The sequence below is a fragment of the Chinchilla lanigera genome, unplaced genomic scaffold, assembly GCF_000276665.1.
Source record: "Chinchilla lanigera isolate Chin_1 unplaced genomic scaffold, ChiLan1.0 scaffold00045, whole genome shotgun sequence".
Taxonomy (NCBI): Eukaryota; Metazoa; Chordata; class Mammalia; order Rodentia; family Chinchillidae; genus Chinchilla; species Chinchilla lanigera.
In genome coordinates this window covers 4,213,458-4,233,058 of record NW_004955446.1, presented here as the reverse complement: position 1 = coordinate 4,233,058, position 19,601 = coordinate 4,213,458, and the positions used below count along the sequence as shown (strand labels likewise).

The 19,601-nt window shown below is 35.9% G+C and overlaps 2 protein-coding genes across 3 annotated transcripts in view; one reads left to right on the top strand and one right to left on the bottom strand.

Moving 5' to 3' along the window:
* Nucleotides 1-2,500, bottom strand: part of Srek1ip1 (SREK1-interacting protein 1) — a 36,773-nt gene extending 34,273 nt beyond the window's left edge. The window contains exon 1 of the mRNA XM_005392633.2: nucleotides 2,327-2,500. Within this exon, the coding sequence (XP_005392690.1) occupies nucleotides 2,327-2,339 (13 nt within the window). The 5' untranslated portion in view covers nucleotides 2,340-2,500. The remainder of the gene's footprint in view (nucleotides 1-2,326) is intronic.
* A 114-nt stretch (nucleotides 2,501-2,614) lies between these two features.
* Cwc27 (CWC27 spliceosome-associated protein homolog) overlaps nucleotides 2,615-19,601 on the top strand; it is a 197,952-nt gene continuing 180,965 nt past the window's right edge. For both annotated transcript variants that reach the window (XM_005392634.1, XM_013518444.1), the window contains exons 1-4: nucleotides 2,615-2,993; nucleotides 9,506-9,602; nucleotides 15,671-15,783; nucleotides 18,135-18,278. In XM_005392634.1, coding sequence (XP_005392691.1) covers nucleotides 2,952-2,993; nucleotides 9,506-9,602; nucleotides 15,671-15,783; nucleotides 18,135-18,278 — 396 coding nt within the window. In that variant the 5' untranslated portion in view covers nucleotides 2,615-2,951. The remainder of the gene's footprint in view (nucleotides 2,994-9,505; nucleotides 9,603-15,670; nucleotides 15,784-18,134; nucleotides 18,279-19,601) is intronic.

The following is a 19,601-nucleotide window of genomic DNA, read 5'->3' as shown; positions in this document are numbered from 1 at the left end:
TATTCACCAGGCTTCAGTCATAGGCCTTCCCTTCACTCTCCACACCCTCCACTCCTGATGGCCTCAGTTCACAAGCTGAGGTAAAAATATACAGTGAATATTTAAATTAAAACAATTTTTACAGTAGAAGATACCATTAATCCTTTTCAAAATACTCCCACTTGCTCCTAACACACTTATCCCACCTTTTCTGCCACTTCCTAAAGCAGTTCTGGAAGTCCTCTTTTGTGTCCTTGGGAGCTCTGATCAAAAATATGGCTTCCAAGTGGCATCCAACAGAAAGGCAGGTTCCTGCTATGGCGCATCTCCATCCACTTCATTCACTGGATCTGGCACTGTGTGACAGAGATTTCCAGAACTGCTTTAGAAAGTGGCATGTGTCTTTTAGTATATCTTTTTAAAAATGTAAACATTCACATATTTTTTGATGACACCTCATAAAATGTCCAGAACTGCTTTAGAAAATGGTATGTGTCTTTTACTCTATCTTTTTAAAAATGTAAATAAACATTCACATATTTTTTGATGACACCTCATAAAATGTCTTCAGTTCTAACTTCTTCCCTAAGCTGACAATGACTGCTTACTGTTAGATATTTTCATTCCCATTCTGACTAAACACAACACAAACTCCAAACTGAAGTCATCATTATCCCCCTACTGCTTATGAGGTGACTGTCTTATCAGTAATTAGCCTCACTCAATTTCCTACAAGTGAAATCTAAGTACATCCAATTTCCCCTTTTACCCTCCCTCCCCTTGAATCAAGAGTCAGTTCCCAGTGATTCTACTATCAAAAATGTGTCTCCAACCCATCTACTTCTCCCCTTTCCTTATGAGACCAGAGCTTCTCTAGAATTCATCACAACCCTCCAGAATTACTCCTCTCTGCTGACCGCCTCCAAACTAAGATCTGACAGTCTCTGAGACATACAAAATATGGTAAATAGTAAATATTAGCTACTGTTACTGTCTCTTTAATTTCTCACTTTTTGACCAATTGTCTGCTGAGTACCATCCACAACAAACATCTTTCTTTTGCTCTTCCTTTACACATCCAGTCCCTCCAACTGCAATCTCTTCCCTCCTCCACTCCATCCTCCCCACAATGTTTTAGGTCCCATCCTCAATGCCACACCTTCTCAAAAGTCCCTCTGGCCCCTCCCTATACATTGTTATTTGTGTTTCCCAGGCCTTGTATTTTCCCTGCCATAGCCATTCTCACTTTCTGTAAAGGTTTTTCTCTCCCCTGTTAATTCACAAGTTCCTTGTGAAGAACAGCTGGTGTCGACCTTGTGTTCCCAGTGCCTACTTAGTGCACCGTCTGGCATTCAGTGGGCACTTCTTTATCACACACACACATTTCCTCTCCTACAGCTCCAAATGCGCTCCTCTTCAAACTGCAGTTGATAGAAAAACAGTCTTCCCATGACAGCTGTCTGTAGAAAAAGGTTCAAAACAAGGCTGCCACAGAACAAAGAACCTGGTCAAACAGTACTGGGCCGGGCAGTTTTAAGCAAAGCTGGAGATTGTGAAACATAGTATAGTACTTGTCAGAATCTTTTCTATAATACATTGCACGGTGAATCTCCAAATTTGGGGATGGTATATTTCTCAAAATATCTCCCACAGTTCTGCGGATCACCTCGTGGCAATAAGGATTCAAGGAGGTGTCTGCCCTTACTAGAACTTCCAGTAAGCCGCGGGTCGCGGACAAGGACATTTCTGCAGTATTTATGTTGGAGGGTGGGCCGTTTTTAGGTTCCACAGCCGAGCGACACAGAATTTGAGAGCTAGAAGGGACATCAGACATAGTTCAACAAAGCTCCTTTTACCGATAAGGAAACTGAGGCCCAGACGGGGGAAGGTACCGGCCTCCAGCCACTCGCAAAGCCAGGAGCCAGAAGCTAACTGCAGAGGCACGGCTGGTCCCCGCGACTTTCAATACAGACAACGCCTCTGGGCCTCTGGGTACTCCGAATGTCCTGGCCTCAAATTTTACGTTTAAGCTTTATCTAAGTCGAGCTCGGATTTCCCGGCCGCTCGCTCCCTTAGGCCACAGCTCCGGCCCGCTGCTCCTGTCTCCCTCCTGTTACACACTTCCTCCGCAATCCTGCGCAGCTGGAACTCGACTGGGGACGGGAGGAATAATTTCTTTCCTTCACTCTGGTGGTGTATAACTTTTTCATGGAAACCAACCAAAGCGGTTAATTTTAAGCCTCCGCCTTAGTCCCCTCGGGCGCTACTCCCTGCCCCACCGCGTCCTCCACTACCCTATCCGCTCGCTTCCAAGCTCGGACTCCGGGTCCCCGCTGTTAGTTTTCACCTGGGACTGCCATTGCGCTGGTAACGGGGATCGCTGGAGCCCTGAGCTTTCGAAAATATGTTTGCTTCCCGCCGGCCGCGAAGGCGACGCACAACGAGGTCTCCGCCACCAGCGCCTCAGCAGCTTTGCGCCCTTAGGGGCAGGCCCGTATACATCGAGGGACAACGGAACCAAGGGTCGGGCGGATGCAGTTTCCAGGAGAGTCCTTTGAAGATACACATGGTCTGAACTATTTGTGCCAGTTTCGGGGGGTGAGTACGAGCTGCAGACGCCGGAAGTAAACAGCACTAAGACTTATGGAACGTTCCTTTTAATATTGTTGCAGTTTACATTGCAAGTTACATTAAGTTACAAGAACTTTATAATATTTTCTCGTTCCTTGGAGTATACAGGAATCCCCATTCTCACGGTTAGCGGTGTTCGGGTCCGGGAGCAACATGGCGGCGTCCGTGAGGCGCTAGCTTTTGTACCCGGTAGTGCTTGGTGTTCTTGTTTTGAGCGATATCCGAGTGAAGCTTTCACCGACTATCAACTTCCAGAGTCGTCTACTGAGAAGTGGACAGCTTTAGTGACCGGCCGTCCTCGTATTGGGGAATTAGAAGTAGCGTCCAGACCACTGACCAGGATGAGCAACATCTACATCCAGGAGCCTCCCACCAATGGGAAGGTGAGAGCCTCACCTAGGGTACTTGGGCTCTGTAAGTGAGGGCTCCCCTATTGGGAAAGGGGGTGTGTTCAGGCGTCTTAGGGTTGAAAGGGTCAACAGATGTTGACCTTACCTACTTATGGACAGTGTTACATCTAAAACACTCAAGTGGGAGCTTCTTAGCATATACTTGGAAAAGTCGTCAAGTAGACGTCTATCTGTCTAGCAGCCTCCCCCAAACCTGTTTCCTACCTTCACTCAACTTACGCAGGTATCTTCTAGCGTCGCTGCTTTTTGTAGTGAAATTTTGAATATGCTTCATTTGGAGATCAGTCATTCTTCATCCTCTATAAAATCATTGGATATCTGCCAAGCACCAGGCAGGTACTAGGCGATAGGATACAATGATCAATGGGTAGGATCGAGTGAAAAAGAAAAACGTTATGCTATATCTGATAGGTATACTTTTGGAAAGTGCAGAAGAGCGAGCAACCGGGAATGTTGGGGAAAACATTTTCTCTTTTGAGTTCGCCTTAAAGTGAATTGTCAGAGAAAGCGGGGAACGTGTAATGTTACCACATTAGAATGAGCTGATTATAAGGTGATTTGATGGCCAAAGTATGACACTTCCCATCTAAGGGGTTTGTATGCAGTCTGAGGCAGAGAAATCAATCATGGAATAAATGTCACCTGAATTCTTGAACTGAAACCAAGTCCATGTCATATATGATATGTTATGAGCAAGCATGATGGAGGGAGTGATGAGGCTGAAAGTACATAGCTGGGCTGAGAGTGTAGCTCAGTGGTAAGCGTTTACAGAGTCCTGTGTTCAATCCTAAGCATGCGTATCATATATTACATACACATATACATAATATATGTAAATATGTGCGTATATATGTATATTTAGAGAGGATAAACTACAGTTATATAAAATACAAATTTGTTGTATGTTTTTATCATAAACCTTTTATATACTGTTTTATTCATTGAAGGCAATTTGAAAGCAAAACAAAAATGCATTAATTTCCAGCAAAAACATTTAGTGGGTATCTTGGGCAGAACAATTCCTTAAATTATTTGTTGTTAGACCTTTTCCTAAGCATTATAGAGTAGCATTCCTATCCAACCATCCACTCCTACCAAACCACATCCCACGAACTCAGTGTCATTCTCAGATGATAAACATTGGTGGAGATTGAAGAGATTGTTGATTCTACCAGGCAGGACCTTTATACTTGCTGTTCCTCTTCATTTTTTTTTTTTTTTTTTTTTTTTTTAGTACCAAGGATTGAACTCAGGACCTCACACTTGCCATACAGGCGCTGTGCTGCTGAGCTATATACCCAGCCCTTGTACCTCTTTCTAGTGTGCTGTTTTACTTGCTCACATGTAAAGAGGGCTTTCTTACTACTTTCTGTGAAGTAGCCTCAATCATACTTTGCATCCTAGTGTTTCCTGGTCCTCTTAGCCTGTTTAGTTTGTCTGTAGTGTCCATTATTTATTTGTTTATTGTATCCTCTCTTTCTTTTCCTCTTATAAATTACAAACATAAGGCCAGAGACAAACATCTAGAAGAGTGTTTAACACATAGTACGAAGAGTTCAAATACATACTGAAAGAAAGAATAGTAGGGGATGAATTAGTACTTTATTTCTCTTAGCTTCTGAAAAGTATTAAACATCAGTGAGTTTGAAGTTATACTACTGCCATTGGCCAAGGGCAGATTTAATTGTCTTACTCCAAAGAATCCCCCCCCCTTTTTATTGAGTGAAGAATTGTCTTTATGTGAAATACATAATGTTATTACTACATATAAGTAATAATATTACTTCCTTTTTATATTTTTACTATAACATTTTTAAAAGGTGGGGGAAAAGGCAGGCTTCAGGTTGAACATGGCTGCTCTAGAGGATGATTTGAGGTAGTCATATAGATGAAAAGTTTTAACAGTGATAAATTTCTGAATAGGAGGTCATTCATTCATCACTTATTTATTGAGGACCTAGCACTTGCCAGGGGAATACTGGAAGAGAAATCCAACATTATCTTTATTACATGGAGTTAGTTGAGAGAAATATGTATTAAACAAATATCTATGCAAGTTAATGTGGAATTACAGGTTGTGGTGAATATTTTCTTTTGAGCAGAAATGGCCTGAGGGGAACATAAGGCATGGACTATCTTATGTTTTCTTCCAAAAACAGTTTGGAACCTTTTTTTAAAAATTTTTTTGCATAAGGGTGATTGAAGATACTAAAGCTTTAAAATTCTGCTCAATAGAGCATGGCAAAGATTTTAGCTTGGAAGGAATTTAAAGGAGATTCAGTAACAACTTGGCCCAATGAATGTTTATTTAGTACTTTCATTGTCTAATAAGTACATAGGCAGATTATAATACAGAAACATTAGAAATAAATTTGATGAAATTCCTCCCTTCAAAGAGCATAGTACTGATATAGGAGAACTAACAGTCCTAACCTGTTAGATGTCAAATGTGCCAGGTTAATGGTCTCACAACATGGAGGAATAAAGTTCTGAACCAAAGAAAGAAGTTAGGAGAGAAATAAGGACAGAAAAATAACTCCTGGATTTCCAGGAGGATTCCCAAATGAACACTGAGGCCCTTTGTCAGGGGTAATTTATATAGCAAAGGTACAACATGGGTATAATGTGGGTAAAACTACCATCAACCGGATAGGATTACAAGTATAGTTACTAAACGAGGCATGGTGTCCCACACTTGTAATCCCTAGCACTCTGGAGGCTGAAGCAGGAGAATCTCTGTGAGTTCAAGGCTATCCTGGGCTACATAGAGACTCCAAAGTGAGCCTGAATTGCATAGTCTCAAAACAACAACAACAAAGTGTAGTTGCTTAACTAATATTGATCCGATAAGGAAATGAGGCACATGGCAAGGGTACATGGAAAAAGGGCATTTTTGGAAAGGGATGGGTCCAGATGGTCTGGTCACCCACCTGGGCAACTGATAGCTATCTGGACTTTCTGGACCAACTGGTGCTAATTGTAATATAATCTCAGGTTGTTGTTTATCCCTTAAGGAGGCATGTAGAGCTGGCCGTTGCATCTTTTGTCTTGAGATGTGGCTTTCTTCAAATGCGCCTCCAGCTACAATTCTGATTTCTTCATTTTTGTGCTGACATCCTTGAGAGCCCTATTCCTCTTTGATACTGTATATATATATATACTGTATATATACTGTATATATACTGTAATGTAGACATTAATATACAGTCTATGTAGACATAGACATAGACATTAATATCTATCTAACTTAGTTACCTATAAAATAGTATCAACTTGGGATGTAATTGACATATGACACCAGTGGTTGACCACTGGATGCTGTTCATAAATGTGCTATTTTGTTGTAACACTGGCACTTAAGGATAAGGCACAAAAATGTAGCACTTGATAGAAGTTTTCTTAAGCATAGCAGGTAATCCATTAGAGATGACGTTTCTACACTTTCTGATCATTTAACCTAAATTGTTAATACATTGTCCTATGTGGAAGCTTTACAAAAAAGAGCCACCAAGGCCTGAAGAAATGATCACGGCCAACAGATGAAGGAACCATGTCCTTTTTTAGTAATTCTATAGTTTATCAATAAAAGATTAAGAAACTCTAGTATGCAAGGTGACCCAAGCATATATGCATTCTTCTTTTCTAAATTACCTGCGGCTGAGAGAGTGAGAGATAAACTGGAGGGAAGGAAGGAAAAGAAAATTGTAGGATGGACATGTTGTTAATCTACAGTGCTCAGGAAAAGTTCAATAATTAGAATAATAATCAGATGTCCCTGTGGTTAGATAAGGAAATTGAGTCACAGAGCTATAAGAGATCATGCCCCATGTGAAAAAGCTAGTAATCAGAAGTATCAGTATTTGAATTTGGGAAGCTTGACTGCACAGCCTGTGGAATAAGGGATGATAGGCAGTAACTTGTTCTTTAGAATAGTGGCTGCTAAGCCAGTGAGTGTGTATCTCAGGAGATGTGCAAAACCATCCAGTGGGAGGAAATCCACATATATTTGTATTGCTTTCTCCTTCATTGTCTAAGTGCTATTTTATATGTAAAAAGATCATGAATGTTTAGTCACTTGGTTGGTCAGTTTTTGCATCATGATGTAATTTTCTTGACTGGCTGACGAATTTACAGACCACGGTACCCAGTTGCACTAAACCAGATCTCACAAATTCCACATGGAAGGAAAACAGCAAGAAAATAGTAGAGCTAATACTTCAGCGTTGGTGGTCTGTCCAAAAATTAGACATTATTATGAAGGTTGTTTGAAGTACAGATACTATTTATAACTGCTGGTGGTAATCTGTCTTGAAATGTTTACCCATAAGAGTGCAAACCCATTGTTTATACTCTTGATTGTCTTTTCAAAACACTTAACTGTTGAATGCATAGAGCAAGAAGACAGACCTCTGTGATTTGAAAGCAACATTATAACAATATTATAGTATCCTAAAGAAACCAGACAAAGGGCACATACTATGATTCCATTTATATGAAATGTCCAGTTGGCAAATCCATACTGACAGAACACAGATTAGTGACTGCCAAGGTTAAGGGTAGGGGAAATGGAGAGTGACTGATAATAGCTACAAAGTTTCTTTTTAGGATGATGAAATGTTCCGGAACTCATGGCAGCAGTTGCATACTCTGTGAAATTACTAAAAAAAAAAAGCCACTGAATTATTCACTTTAAAATGGTGAAATTTCTAATTTATGTGAATTATATCTCAATAACAATTGATCATCATAATAATTAATAATAATTAATAATTAGAATTATTTCAAATCTCTGTGTTTATAATCTTATAAAGCTTTTATTTTCTATCACTTTTATACATACTAGTGGAGTATTGTAGTACTCCACTAGTATATTTAAGTCTGCGTGTTTTGGGCATATGAGCTTCAAGCCCTTACATTGTCTATCCTTCACCTCCTTTTTTTGATAATGAGTTTACACACTTAGAAAAAGTTTGGAGATCATTGCTTTAGAGTTACAAAGAAAAGAAGACATGTCTAGGTTGCCTTTAAAAAACAGTGCTTCATTTTAAGTACACAAGGAAATACTAAAGTAGGACAGGACACTGTCTTTTTAGGTGTAATACATTTTTGAGATTGGCATGTACCTCAGGCCTAGTAGAAAACCAGAAGACATTAGTGTTGTTTCAGATTCATTCTTAGATAAAGGGCATTATCCAACCTCTCTTTATCTAAAATGTTTGCCTCCCAGGAGAATGTGAATCAAGTTGCCTTGGTTTTTCATCATCCAGTGTGGAATATTTCTTTTTGATATTGTTTCATGCGAAGCTAATCTAAGGTTAGGGTTACCCTTGCTCAGTTTGGCCAATACAAGATTGCATTTGATTTATGTATTGTACACTATTCGAATCTTCTTCTTCTTTTTTTTTTTTTCTTTGGTGCCAGGGGTTGAACTCAGGACCTTGTGCTTGCCAGGCAGGTACTGTGCCACTGAGCTATACCTGCGGCCCTATTCAAATAAATTGTGACCCAGGCAATCCTGGGGATTTTTTCTGAGACACAGGGCAGGACTTTAGAGCTTGAAGGACTGTTTACCAGTGTAGTATGGAAAATAGGGCAGCAGTGTTCTGATATAGAAAAAATATAATCTTTGTAGCCAGATGGCTGTTAGCTGAAATCATTCAATGTGAGACCTTGGATAAAGATACTTTGTCTGGGAGTCCGTGTTTCTTCATAAGAAAATGGCAGTAATGATATGTATTTTGTGTGTGAGAATTGAATGGGATAAGATTTGTAAAGTGTCTGGCAGAGAAGCTGTCATTTGGGAGATGTTCAACAAACATCCCCCCCCCGCCCCTTTTTTTGTTTCGTAAAGGATCTGCAGTGGATTGAGAAAACTATGCATCCTTCTATTTCTGATTCGTTTATATTTCCTTAAGGGTTAAAGAAACTATTTCAAAATCTAGCACATGTAGGTATTTTTCACTTCTATTTGTAAATTAGGAACAGCATCATTTTAAATGTTATGACACAGTAAACGGGCAATTGTAAATGAGTAATTGCAAAGTGGTCTTACGGCATCATAATGTGATGGCTTCACTGCTTTTTTAGTTTCTGAATGCGCTATGTCAACTTTATTGGAAGGTTGGAGTCAGAAACTTGATTACAAGTTTATGTTACTGGTTTTTATTTTTATTTTTTTTCTTCATCCTTCTCTTCCCACCAGAACCTGTTTCTGGTTTTTGAATGAATGATTTTTTTTTTTCTGTGATTAAAAATGTTCCTTTTTTTTCTAAATTCTAAACTGTTTCTGAAAATGGTATGTCGCGTGATCTATATGTACAGTGAACTGTAGTAAATATTTAAGATTTTGGTGAGTATAGCAACCAAGGCCAAAGTTTCAAATTATTTCTTCCAAAAGTGAAAGATAATTACTGCATGCTACAGAAGTTCCAGTAATTCTCAAGGAAAATGGTATTATAGTACAATGATGTATTATTTTCTTGCAGGTTTTATTGAAAACTACTGCTGGAGATATTGACATAGAGTTGTGGTCAAAAGAAGCTCCAAAAGCTTGCAGAAATTTCATCCAGCTGTGTTTGGAAGGTATCGTTCGTTTGTTTGCTTGCTTGCTTGATTATGGTGCTGGGGGTTGAACCTAGGTCCTCACACATAGCGTGGTCTGGCTAAATTGCTTATGGTGGCTGCAAGCTTGTGATTCCTCCTGCTTCAGCCACCTGAGTAATTGCAGTTCCAAGTATGTACTGTAGCACCTACCTTATATAATTTTAACAGAGAATTTTTTCTCAACAGATAATACTGTGATCAGTTTTGATATCCTTTGCTAGCTTGTACTTTTTTCTTGCATTCTTTACATTTAGGTATTCCCTAAGATTACCTCTAGCTCTGCATTATCTACACCTTTTTCTATTGTTACTTCCATCTAAATGATTATCATGTTTGCAGCTCCAGTCAGCTCTTCACTTCTTAGCACTAATTTTTCTTATTGCTTAGTGGACTTTTTTTTTTTACTGAAAATATCTATTGTTAACTGTAACCATACCAGTGCGAAATCAAATTTACCAGTATTTTCCCCCACACTGCATTGATTTTCACCTATTGTAATTTCACCTGACTGTACTTGCCTCCTATCTGGTCTTCTTCTCTTTCATCTTAATTTCTTTTCCCTCCATCCATTTGCTGTTTTAAGCCTCAGGCAGCTTGGCTTCCTAGCTTTCCAACTTTATTTCTCATCTCACTAAGCATATATTTACAGTTGGTCATTACTTTCAGTTCCTGAGCATTTCCTTTGCACTTCCACTCCCACACTTATCCTTAAACTAGTTCTTCTTTTTACTGGTATGTTTTCTCTTCCCTTTTTAAAATTTGTATTTACTCATGTTTTACTGTCTGTTCAAAATTACAGTGTCTTAGCTAGGCATGGTAGCACATGCCCGTTGTCCCAGCACTCAGAGGCTGAGGCAAGAGGATCGCTGTAAGTGTGAGGCCAGCTTTGGCTCATAGTGAGTTCACAGCCAGCCTGAACTGCATAGCAAGACCGTGTCTCACAAAATCAGAAAAAGAAAAAAATTTCCAGTTTCTTCACAAAACTTTCCATTTCATATTCACTGATGGTATTATCAATATCTCTAGTTGTTTTTTTAGATTTGGGTCATAAAGTAACAATTTTTCTGTTAAAAACTGCAGTATTTTACATGTACCTGGGTATTTTGTTTCTGAAATTCTTTTATGGAACTAAACATTCCAAACATTTTTAATGCATTTTGTTGGCTTCTAAAGTGCATTGAATATGGTTTTTAATATCTCCAGTGAAAGCAGAACATTGTTCTCTTAAGTTATACCTGATTTTTGGAGACAGGCAACATTATTTGAGTATCAGAAGGCAGTCTTTTGGATCATGAGCAAATCCAGTAGTATGGTATAGCCAGAGCTCTCCAAATAGATAAGTAGACAGATAACAAGTGGGGAAGGATTTAAGGAAAAAAACCAGAGGGTGGGGATGAAGACATCTGCAAAGAACATTATTAATTGCTATGGCAGGCAGGAAGGAAATAGAGTCAGACAGGTAGTTTAGTTAGGGAGACTCAAATAACTGTCAACAAAGCTAAGAAACACAAGAGGCACAGAAAAGTCAGACTTGTTTCTGGTAAGAAGTTTTGAAGAATCAAAAGCTCAAATTTTATAGGAGGAGAGTAAAATTATAAAAGCATTAGAAAGAATGAATGGTAAATTGCAATCCATGACCAGGTGAATGGAAAAAACAGATATATCTGGGTATAATATGACAGTGAAGAAAAAATGAGTTCTTATGTTAGATGATGAAGAAACTCAATTACAACAAAAATTATTCTTCAGTTTATAAGAATACAAGGAGAAAGAAAAAAATAGAAGAATAATAAACCAAAGCAATTCTCAAATTGAACAGGTATGAGATTGAATTATTATTGGAAAGGTTAACAAGAAAACTGAGAAGACTGACTTAAATGAAGATAGTTCTAAATTAGTAAAGTCAAGGTTTTAAATTCAATGACTGGGGCATTCTCAGTAGTAGAGCACTTTCCTAGGATGTGTGACTGTAGTTCAGTCACACACAGTCCCTACAAGGGAAACAAAATGTGTAATTCAGAGAACCCTATTTTAATACTTTGATTTTACAATTTAAACAAGTTCTCATGTTACTAGCTCTTGTAACACTCATATCAGTGTAACAGCAACAAAGCGTAGTTTCTGTGGCTTAAAAGCAAATGAATAAAAGCATGAGAAAGTGGTAGTATAGCCACAGGTATGGCCTTCAACTAAAATAATGTTCACAGTTAAAGTTTATGTAACCAAAGTTATATAGACTCAATCTTAGGTTTTGTGTCTTTGTAGTAAAGTTAAGTGAACATTTAAAATAAGTGGAAAATTTTAAAAGATGGTCAGATTAAAAAGTAGGGTAAATATTTATCATATAAGGGAAGCAAAAGGAAGCTTGTTAGCTTTGATATTTTTGTTAGTTCCTCCAAATTGTGAGGAAAGCATAAAATTGATTTATGCAAATAATCACTTCTTTACCACTATTTTACTTTGACATTTTCTCTTCTTGGTTGGTTCTTCATTAGTTATCTTTTATACCCTGTTCCTTTAACAACAGTTTATTAATTTTTATAGGAAAAGTGATACACCCACATATTAGTATGCCACAGATTAAAATAATTTTTATGACACTGAAATACTTGCTTAACAAAATAGTGGTGAGGATGACGTAAATAGGGCAGACTGATCACAAAGTAAGCTTTAGATAAATATTGGTATATGTGCTATCAAAATGAGCACATAGATAAAAATAATTAATGATAACACATAAAATTAAATACAAAATCCTAGAAGAAACACGTATAGCTGATTTTAAAATACAGCTATAAAGTTGTATAAGAACTTGACCTAGATGTATAATTAATCAAAATATGTCACAATATCCTTACATTGTATACCCAGAAATAAAAATGTAATGAGAAATACCAGAACCATAGCAGTCAAATAGAACTTCATTTCACATTACAGGTGCATTTAATTTTTTTTCCCAGTAGTGGAGAACATTTAGAAGGATGATGTGAGTGTGCATAATGAAATAATAAAGATTCTTTCTTCAAAATACTTATGTGAGGATGATGCATAAAGATTTAAGAAAAAAATAAACATTGCAAACAGCAAAATCTAGTATGGCACATACCTAATATGCTATAAAGACATGTATAAATTGCTCAATAGCAATTATTAATAGATAACAACAATAGTAGAAATTTGTGGAAATTGGAAATTCTAGTTATAGTAAAGTACAAAATTATGGTGTGCAGACTATAGAAAATTCATACTCATTTATATATATATAGTACTATAATAATTTTATGCATCTATTTATGCATTATGATTGAGAAAATTATAAAGAAAGCCTTAAAAAGGCTGACATCAACAAGAACTAAATTTAAAGTAGGGGGAAAAGAATAGAATGGTATTGTTTTAAAAGTTAGAAACAGGAGTAATAAAGACCTCTTTCATGTCTCCCGTCTCTCACATGTAATATATATCTGGGTGTGTTAGAGCCTGCTTCCAAAATACTTGAACTTGGAACAATAATCTCTTTCTTTCTCTTTCTCCAACTTGTGTCCTTCCAATCCATTCTCCATGCTGGGAGTTAGAGTAACCTTTTGAAAAAAACTAATCTGATCATGTTAGTTGATGGCACATTCTGAGTTGAAAGGAGTATTTCTATTTTTTGATGTATACCAGGTAAATTTTATATTCACATTTGATTATGTGCTTGTTGAGTGAAAATTTTAAAGTCTGATCTTACATTTGTGTTTAATGTGAAAGTTTTTAAATGATCTTATTTAATCTTTACATCTTACCTAATTTTATGATCTTATTTAATCTTTAAAACAATCCCATGAGTTGATTTATATTATTGGTTTTATAGTAGGAAAATTGAATTTATTGCTTTACAGGTCCCATAAGACAAGACCACAACTCCTGAATGCTAAATACAGTGTTATTCTACAAAATGGTTACTTACGATTTAGGAGAGATACTTTTACATTTCTTGATGTGTATAGTCTGTTTGTAACCATGTGGAACTTGTCTGGCCTGAGGAGCTCTGCTGAGTATGCCCTAACAGTTTTTTTCCTGGAAGAAGGGATTTTTTTTTTTAAACAAAGAGTCACCTCATATTCCTTTCTACTTCTTGCAGTGTACTCTGTGCTCCGTACAATTTGTAAATTACAGATTACATTTTTTAAAATGTACATTTTATATCTCGTTATCTCTCAAAAGTATAATTATGAAGTACCCCTAAGCCAGTGGAATAATTACATTATGAATTATGTCAGTAATTCTATCAGTGCAATGCCTGTGCTGTAATGGATACCTATGTATATTTGTCATTGAATTCAGTTGCAAGTAATGCAAGGCTCAACTCGAGAAAATTTAAATAGTGAACACATCATCCTATACGATACAAAATCTAGACTTAGATAGTTCTGCAGCTTGGAGAAAACATCAGAGAACACTTTTTTCTCCATAAATTGAAACTCCCAACATGTGATTGGTCCTGACTACATTTAATAACTAATTGGTTTCACTTTAACTTCTATTGCTGCTTGTTTTTATTTGTCTGTTTTTGCAATGATAATTATAGTTTTTGCTTATTCAGCACTTGTTTCAAGGTAGAGTGTATAGTCTATGTATATTTTCCCTGTACTTACCTAATGTAAGTACAAAACTAACTTCAGTGAGATAAAATAATTCCTTTCTTTTTACCTAGAGGAATTTTTAAAAAACTGAGGTGAACTTTATGTAACCTAAAACTATCATTTTGAAGTATGTAATTTAGTGATACATACTTAGTGAACTCACTATGTTGACATGAACATTTATGAACAAGTATTTATCTAAGTTTTCAATCCTTTTGGATACCTATAATTAGACATGAAACTGTTGGATCATCTAGTAATTCTGTGTTTAACTTTGTACACCATTTTACAAACCCAGCAGCAATATCTGATTTTCAATTTCTCCATCCTCTCACCAAAACTTGTTATTTTAAGTTTTCTTTTTAAATGATAACCATCTTTGTGGGTGTGAAATAGTACTCATTCTGGGTTTGATTTGGATTTCCCTAATGTCTAATGATGTTGAACATCTTTTCTTATGGATGTTGGTCATTATTTGTTACTTCTTAATATAAACCCGCTCCTTCAGTCAAACTCTAATTAATTATCCCCTGTCAAATTCTTTGCTTGGCTTTGAATCACTGAGATGCTGTTTCTGTTTTACTGAAATTAACTTCTTTCTCCTCTGGAATTTCCCTAATGATTCTAGGTTTCAGACATTAAGTATTATTGGAGATCATATATGGTCTGTCTTGTAGGTTTGTGACTTTAAAATTTAAATTTCTTCTACCTAACAAACGTAGTATTTTAATTGTTACATATAAGTTATACAGAATAATGAGATTCATTTTGGTATATTGGCACATGCATATAACATATTTTGATTAATTTCATCCCATTTACCCATCCCCTATCATCTCAAAATTTTTAATTAGACTTAAGTGCTCATACTGTTTGATTTATACCTCAAATTTCTTGGGGAGATTGCATTAATGGTGCTAGACCTATAAGTAATAAATAATTTTGATATATTATAGGTTTGTATATTATTTGCATATTAATAAATTGATTTTCTGTGGGAAGAAGAGAAAGACGGAGGAAATAAGATATCCTCTCCCAGGATTTCTGAGCCTCAGCATTATTGATGTTCAGGCTCGTTGTTCTTTACTGTGAGAACTGTCCTTTGCCTCATAGGATGTTTAGTGGTAGTCCTGCTCTCTACCCACTAGATATCAGTAGTATACCCCAGTTGTGATGAACAAAAATATTTGGGAGAATACCAAAGATTAAAAAGAAAAAAAAAAAGCTACCAACATGTTTCTGTAGAAATGTGTGCTTTTTGAAAACTAAAAAAAATTTTTCAGTAATAGAGAAGGAAAGGTTTTGGTTTGGAAGCCCATTAAGTACTTTGGAAAGTAAATCTTGTGACTCTAGTTGTATATTAACTCTGATGACTATGGGTAAATTTAATTTTATAAATTGATAAATTATTCTTTATATTTTCAGCTTATTATGACAACACCATTTTTCATAGAGTTGTTCCTGGTTTTATAGTCCAAGGGGGAGATCCTACTGGCACAGGGACTGGTGGGGAATCTATATATGGAGCCCCATTTAAGGTAAGACTAAATAATAACAGTTGTTGTTTGTTATCGTAAATCAATATGGATTCCTTAATAATGTGCCACACAAGCTGAAAAAGAATTCATGTTAGTATTCAAAACTAGTTATCTGTCAATATCTAGGGTTATATAGATATAAGAGCAGTACCCTATCAAGCATTCTTTCTAAGTTGTCTTATCTCAAGTTTTTATGCTAGATTGAATTTAAGGGGCGGTAAAGGTGGTAGTGAAAAATGTGTGATTCAGAAAAAAGGCTACATCACAAATTTCCTACTACCTGACTTGTATCTGATCTTTGCAGCTCAGTGAACATAAAACATGTTTAGAATACTATATATGTTATTTTATTTTAAAACAATTTATTTAAACAGTATTTGAAATCTTTAGTAATCTGATTGGCCTGCTGTAACCAAATATGTATAACCACAGACAGGGTGGTTTAAGTAGAAATTTATTTCTGATGATTCTGGAAGCAGGGAAGTCGAGGTCAAGATGTCTGCCATTTTGGTTCCTTGGGAGGTCTCTCTTCCTGGTTTGCATGTAACAGTCTTCCTCTTAAATGGATATGAGCCCTATTGGAATAGGGCCCCACTTTATGACTTCATCTAACATTTATCACCTTTTTCAGCTTTATCCCTGCTTACAATCCAGATGTAGTCACATTGTGGGTTAGGGCTTCAGCATAAAAGTTTTGAGGAAATGCAATTCAATCACCCATCATAGAATTTACACAGAATAACACATAACAAATCTCTGTAGTGCAAAATGCACACAACAGTGGGAAACCACAAGGAGAATGGGAGAAAGAAGATGTATCAAAAACATTAGAAAAAGGTGTATGAGTCAAGAATAGGTCAGTGATTTCTCACCTGCCAACACAGATTTAGGAAGAAAAAGAGTTAATATTGTAATTGAGAAATTAGTTGGTACCTGTCTGTAATCCCAAAACTCTGGGAGGCTGAGGCAGGAGGATTGTAAGTTTGAACCCAGCCTGGGCAACTTAGTGACTGACTTAGTAAGGCCTTGTTTCAAAATTTAAAAAAAATTTTTTTTTTAAAAGAGTGTGTGAGGGGTAAGGTGCTGGGGATCTAGCTCAGTGTGAAGACCCTCCATTCAGTCTCTAGTACTAAAAAAATTAAAAAGCAAAAACAGTAGGTTCAAGTAGAAGCTAAAAGTTGTGTTTACTATTAGTCTGATTTACTATTAGTAAATTTACTATTTAGTAATTTACTATTAGTCTGGAAAACTTGGTATTCATTATAATGGATTAGAACAAGGTCAGAGTGTAATTCTTGAGAAAAATATATACATGTCACTATTTCCTTTAATTTCTAGATGATAATGGCTTTAGAAGTGTGACATGGTTATTAAAAAAAAAAAAAACCTTAGGTATCATTGTTAAAGTATTTTAAATATTACCAAGGAGAGATGTCTTGGTTTAGAGCTTCCATCTCATAGCAGGCATTCCTTTGTTCTGTTATTTGATGTCACAGAATAGCTCTTTATGGTACTTTTCTCCTACCTTGAGATTTTTGCTTTGTTATTTTGAGGTAATACAGTTATCCTGTTGAGTTTTCAGTTATGTCGTTTTTAACACAGTATGCAGAATTATAATTGAGTTCAGATTTATTAATAATTATTTACTAAGGATATGTAATTTTTATGAAAATCATTGATTATATAACATGGCAGCATTATAAATGGATTTCAGTGTCATGTCTGGATGCTTTGTTAACTAGGAGACTAAGGAATTGGTTGTGGCCCTATTAAAACACGAAATCCATCTTAGAAAGGCTTGCACCTGCTCTTTTGAAAACTGGCAGATGGGCCCAGTGCCAGTTCAGAAAAAATTCAACTTTACATGGATACTATCATAATAGATTATTTGAATTCAAAAACAAGAGAAAAGTAATTGTTTCGTGATATTTAGAATGAGGTGGAAGGGGCGTTAGTTGAAGACTTGAATCAAAACTTGATTTCTTGGAGAAATACTACAAGGTTTTAAAAGTTTAGATGACTTTAATGGATGAGAATAGCAAAAAGAGTCTTAGAAATCTTTTCCCCTTTGAACTCTTCCCTGTGTGTAAGTAAGCAGCTTTCCATAAAATAGGCTGCTTATATTCATTGCTGAGTATATTTTTGCAGATACTTATGTCGTAAGTTCAAGTTTATTGAACATTAAACAAATAGTAAATATTAGATTTATTTATACTTAAAAATCAGTTTTAATAAACTTCAGTGTTTTTTGTTAGAAATTGTGTGGGAACCTGCTGGCCAGCTTTATCTATGTCTGAATGTGAAGTGTCTTACAGCTGAGGACATTCACTAAATAATTTTTTATGCTTCAGGATGAATTTCACTCACGGTTGCGTTTTAATCGGAGAGGCCTGGTTGCCATGGCAAATGGTGGTCCTCATGATAATGGCAGCCAGTTTTTCTTTACCCTCGGTCGAGCAGATGAACTTAACAACAAGCATACCATCTTTGGAAAGGTTAGTGTGCAATTATCTTAAATCTATGGTCTAGTTATTGGTTTTATTTTATTCTCTACACTTGTGTGATGATATATGTGGTCAACTTTTGTAAGACCTGTCTTCATAAAAACGTCCCCTATATTTACTTCTTACTTTCAAAAATGATGGAATATACTATATTCCTGTTATAATGAACTATGAAGGACCAACTGAATTCTTTATTGTGTTTCAAATTAGTCATTTGTTATGACAGTAATGTTTCCCTTTTTTAAAATTCTATGTCATGGTATTAGCTACTATACCACTCAGCCAGTGTTGCTTTTATATTATGAGAAGCACACTTAGATACTAATGTTCACTAGCTTAAAGTTTGCTAGCGATAAATTCTCTTAAATTTAAAGTGGAAACTGTTGACATTGAGAGTTTTTATTAGCAGTATTACTTTGAATAGTACTTCTTCAATCCTTTTCACCTTCGATGTCCTATCAGAGAATGTTCTATCTATAGAGTTTTCAACAAGTCGTTTTATAAAAGGATTCCGAAGCTTTTCTTCTTTCACTTTTCTTCCTTTCATAAATATATTCCTGTAACTTTTAATTCTTAGACAGATTAGACATCACTAGCTTATCAGCTCCCTCTGCTGGTTCAGTAAGAGTTGTTTTCTCATAGGCACAACTGGATTTTGTGAAGATGAAAGGGGAGAAACTAATCTAGTGCAAGAGAAAAACTGATACTGTTTTTAAATCTTGAAAAATGCTGAGTTAAAGGAATCACTCTAACACCGTGAGATGCAGTGTTTTAAAATGTTATTTAAGTTACCTTTCTATACCACTTTTTACAATTTATATCATATAATGTAAACATTAGACCTAACATTTAGCTTAGTGCTTGTAAGTTGGAAAAGCTACCCTCTTAGTACTAGAACTTCCTTGAGCCTATTTTCTTATCGGATAAGGATGATGAGAGTTCTTACTTTTAGGGTTTTGTGTGGATTAAATAAAATAATGTGTGCAAAGCCCTTATCATATTGTTATGGTTTGCTTATCCTATTTTACTCTTAGTCTAAATTTGTTTATGTTCTTGAATGAAAATTTGTCATTTGGGAGATTATTTGGCATTATATTTTTGTCTTTAGTAAAAACTGCTATTCAGTATATATTGAAAATTTCTCAAAAAGATTATTGAGAGATTGAACCTATCTGTGTTTTCTCCCTTAAAATAGTTTTTTTTGCATTATAAATGTGTATATTCTTATGCAATAATATGAAATTCCCTTTTAATTATTTTAAAAATATTTTGAAAGTCCTTTATTAATTGAAAGGATGAATGCAAGAATTTACA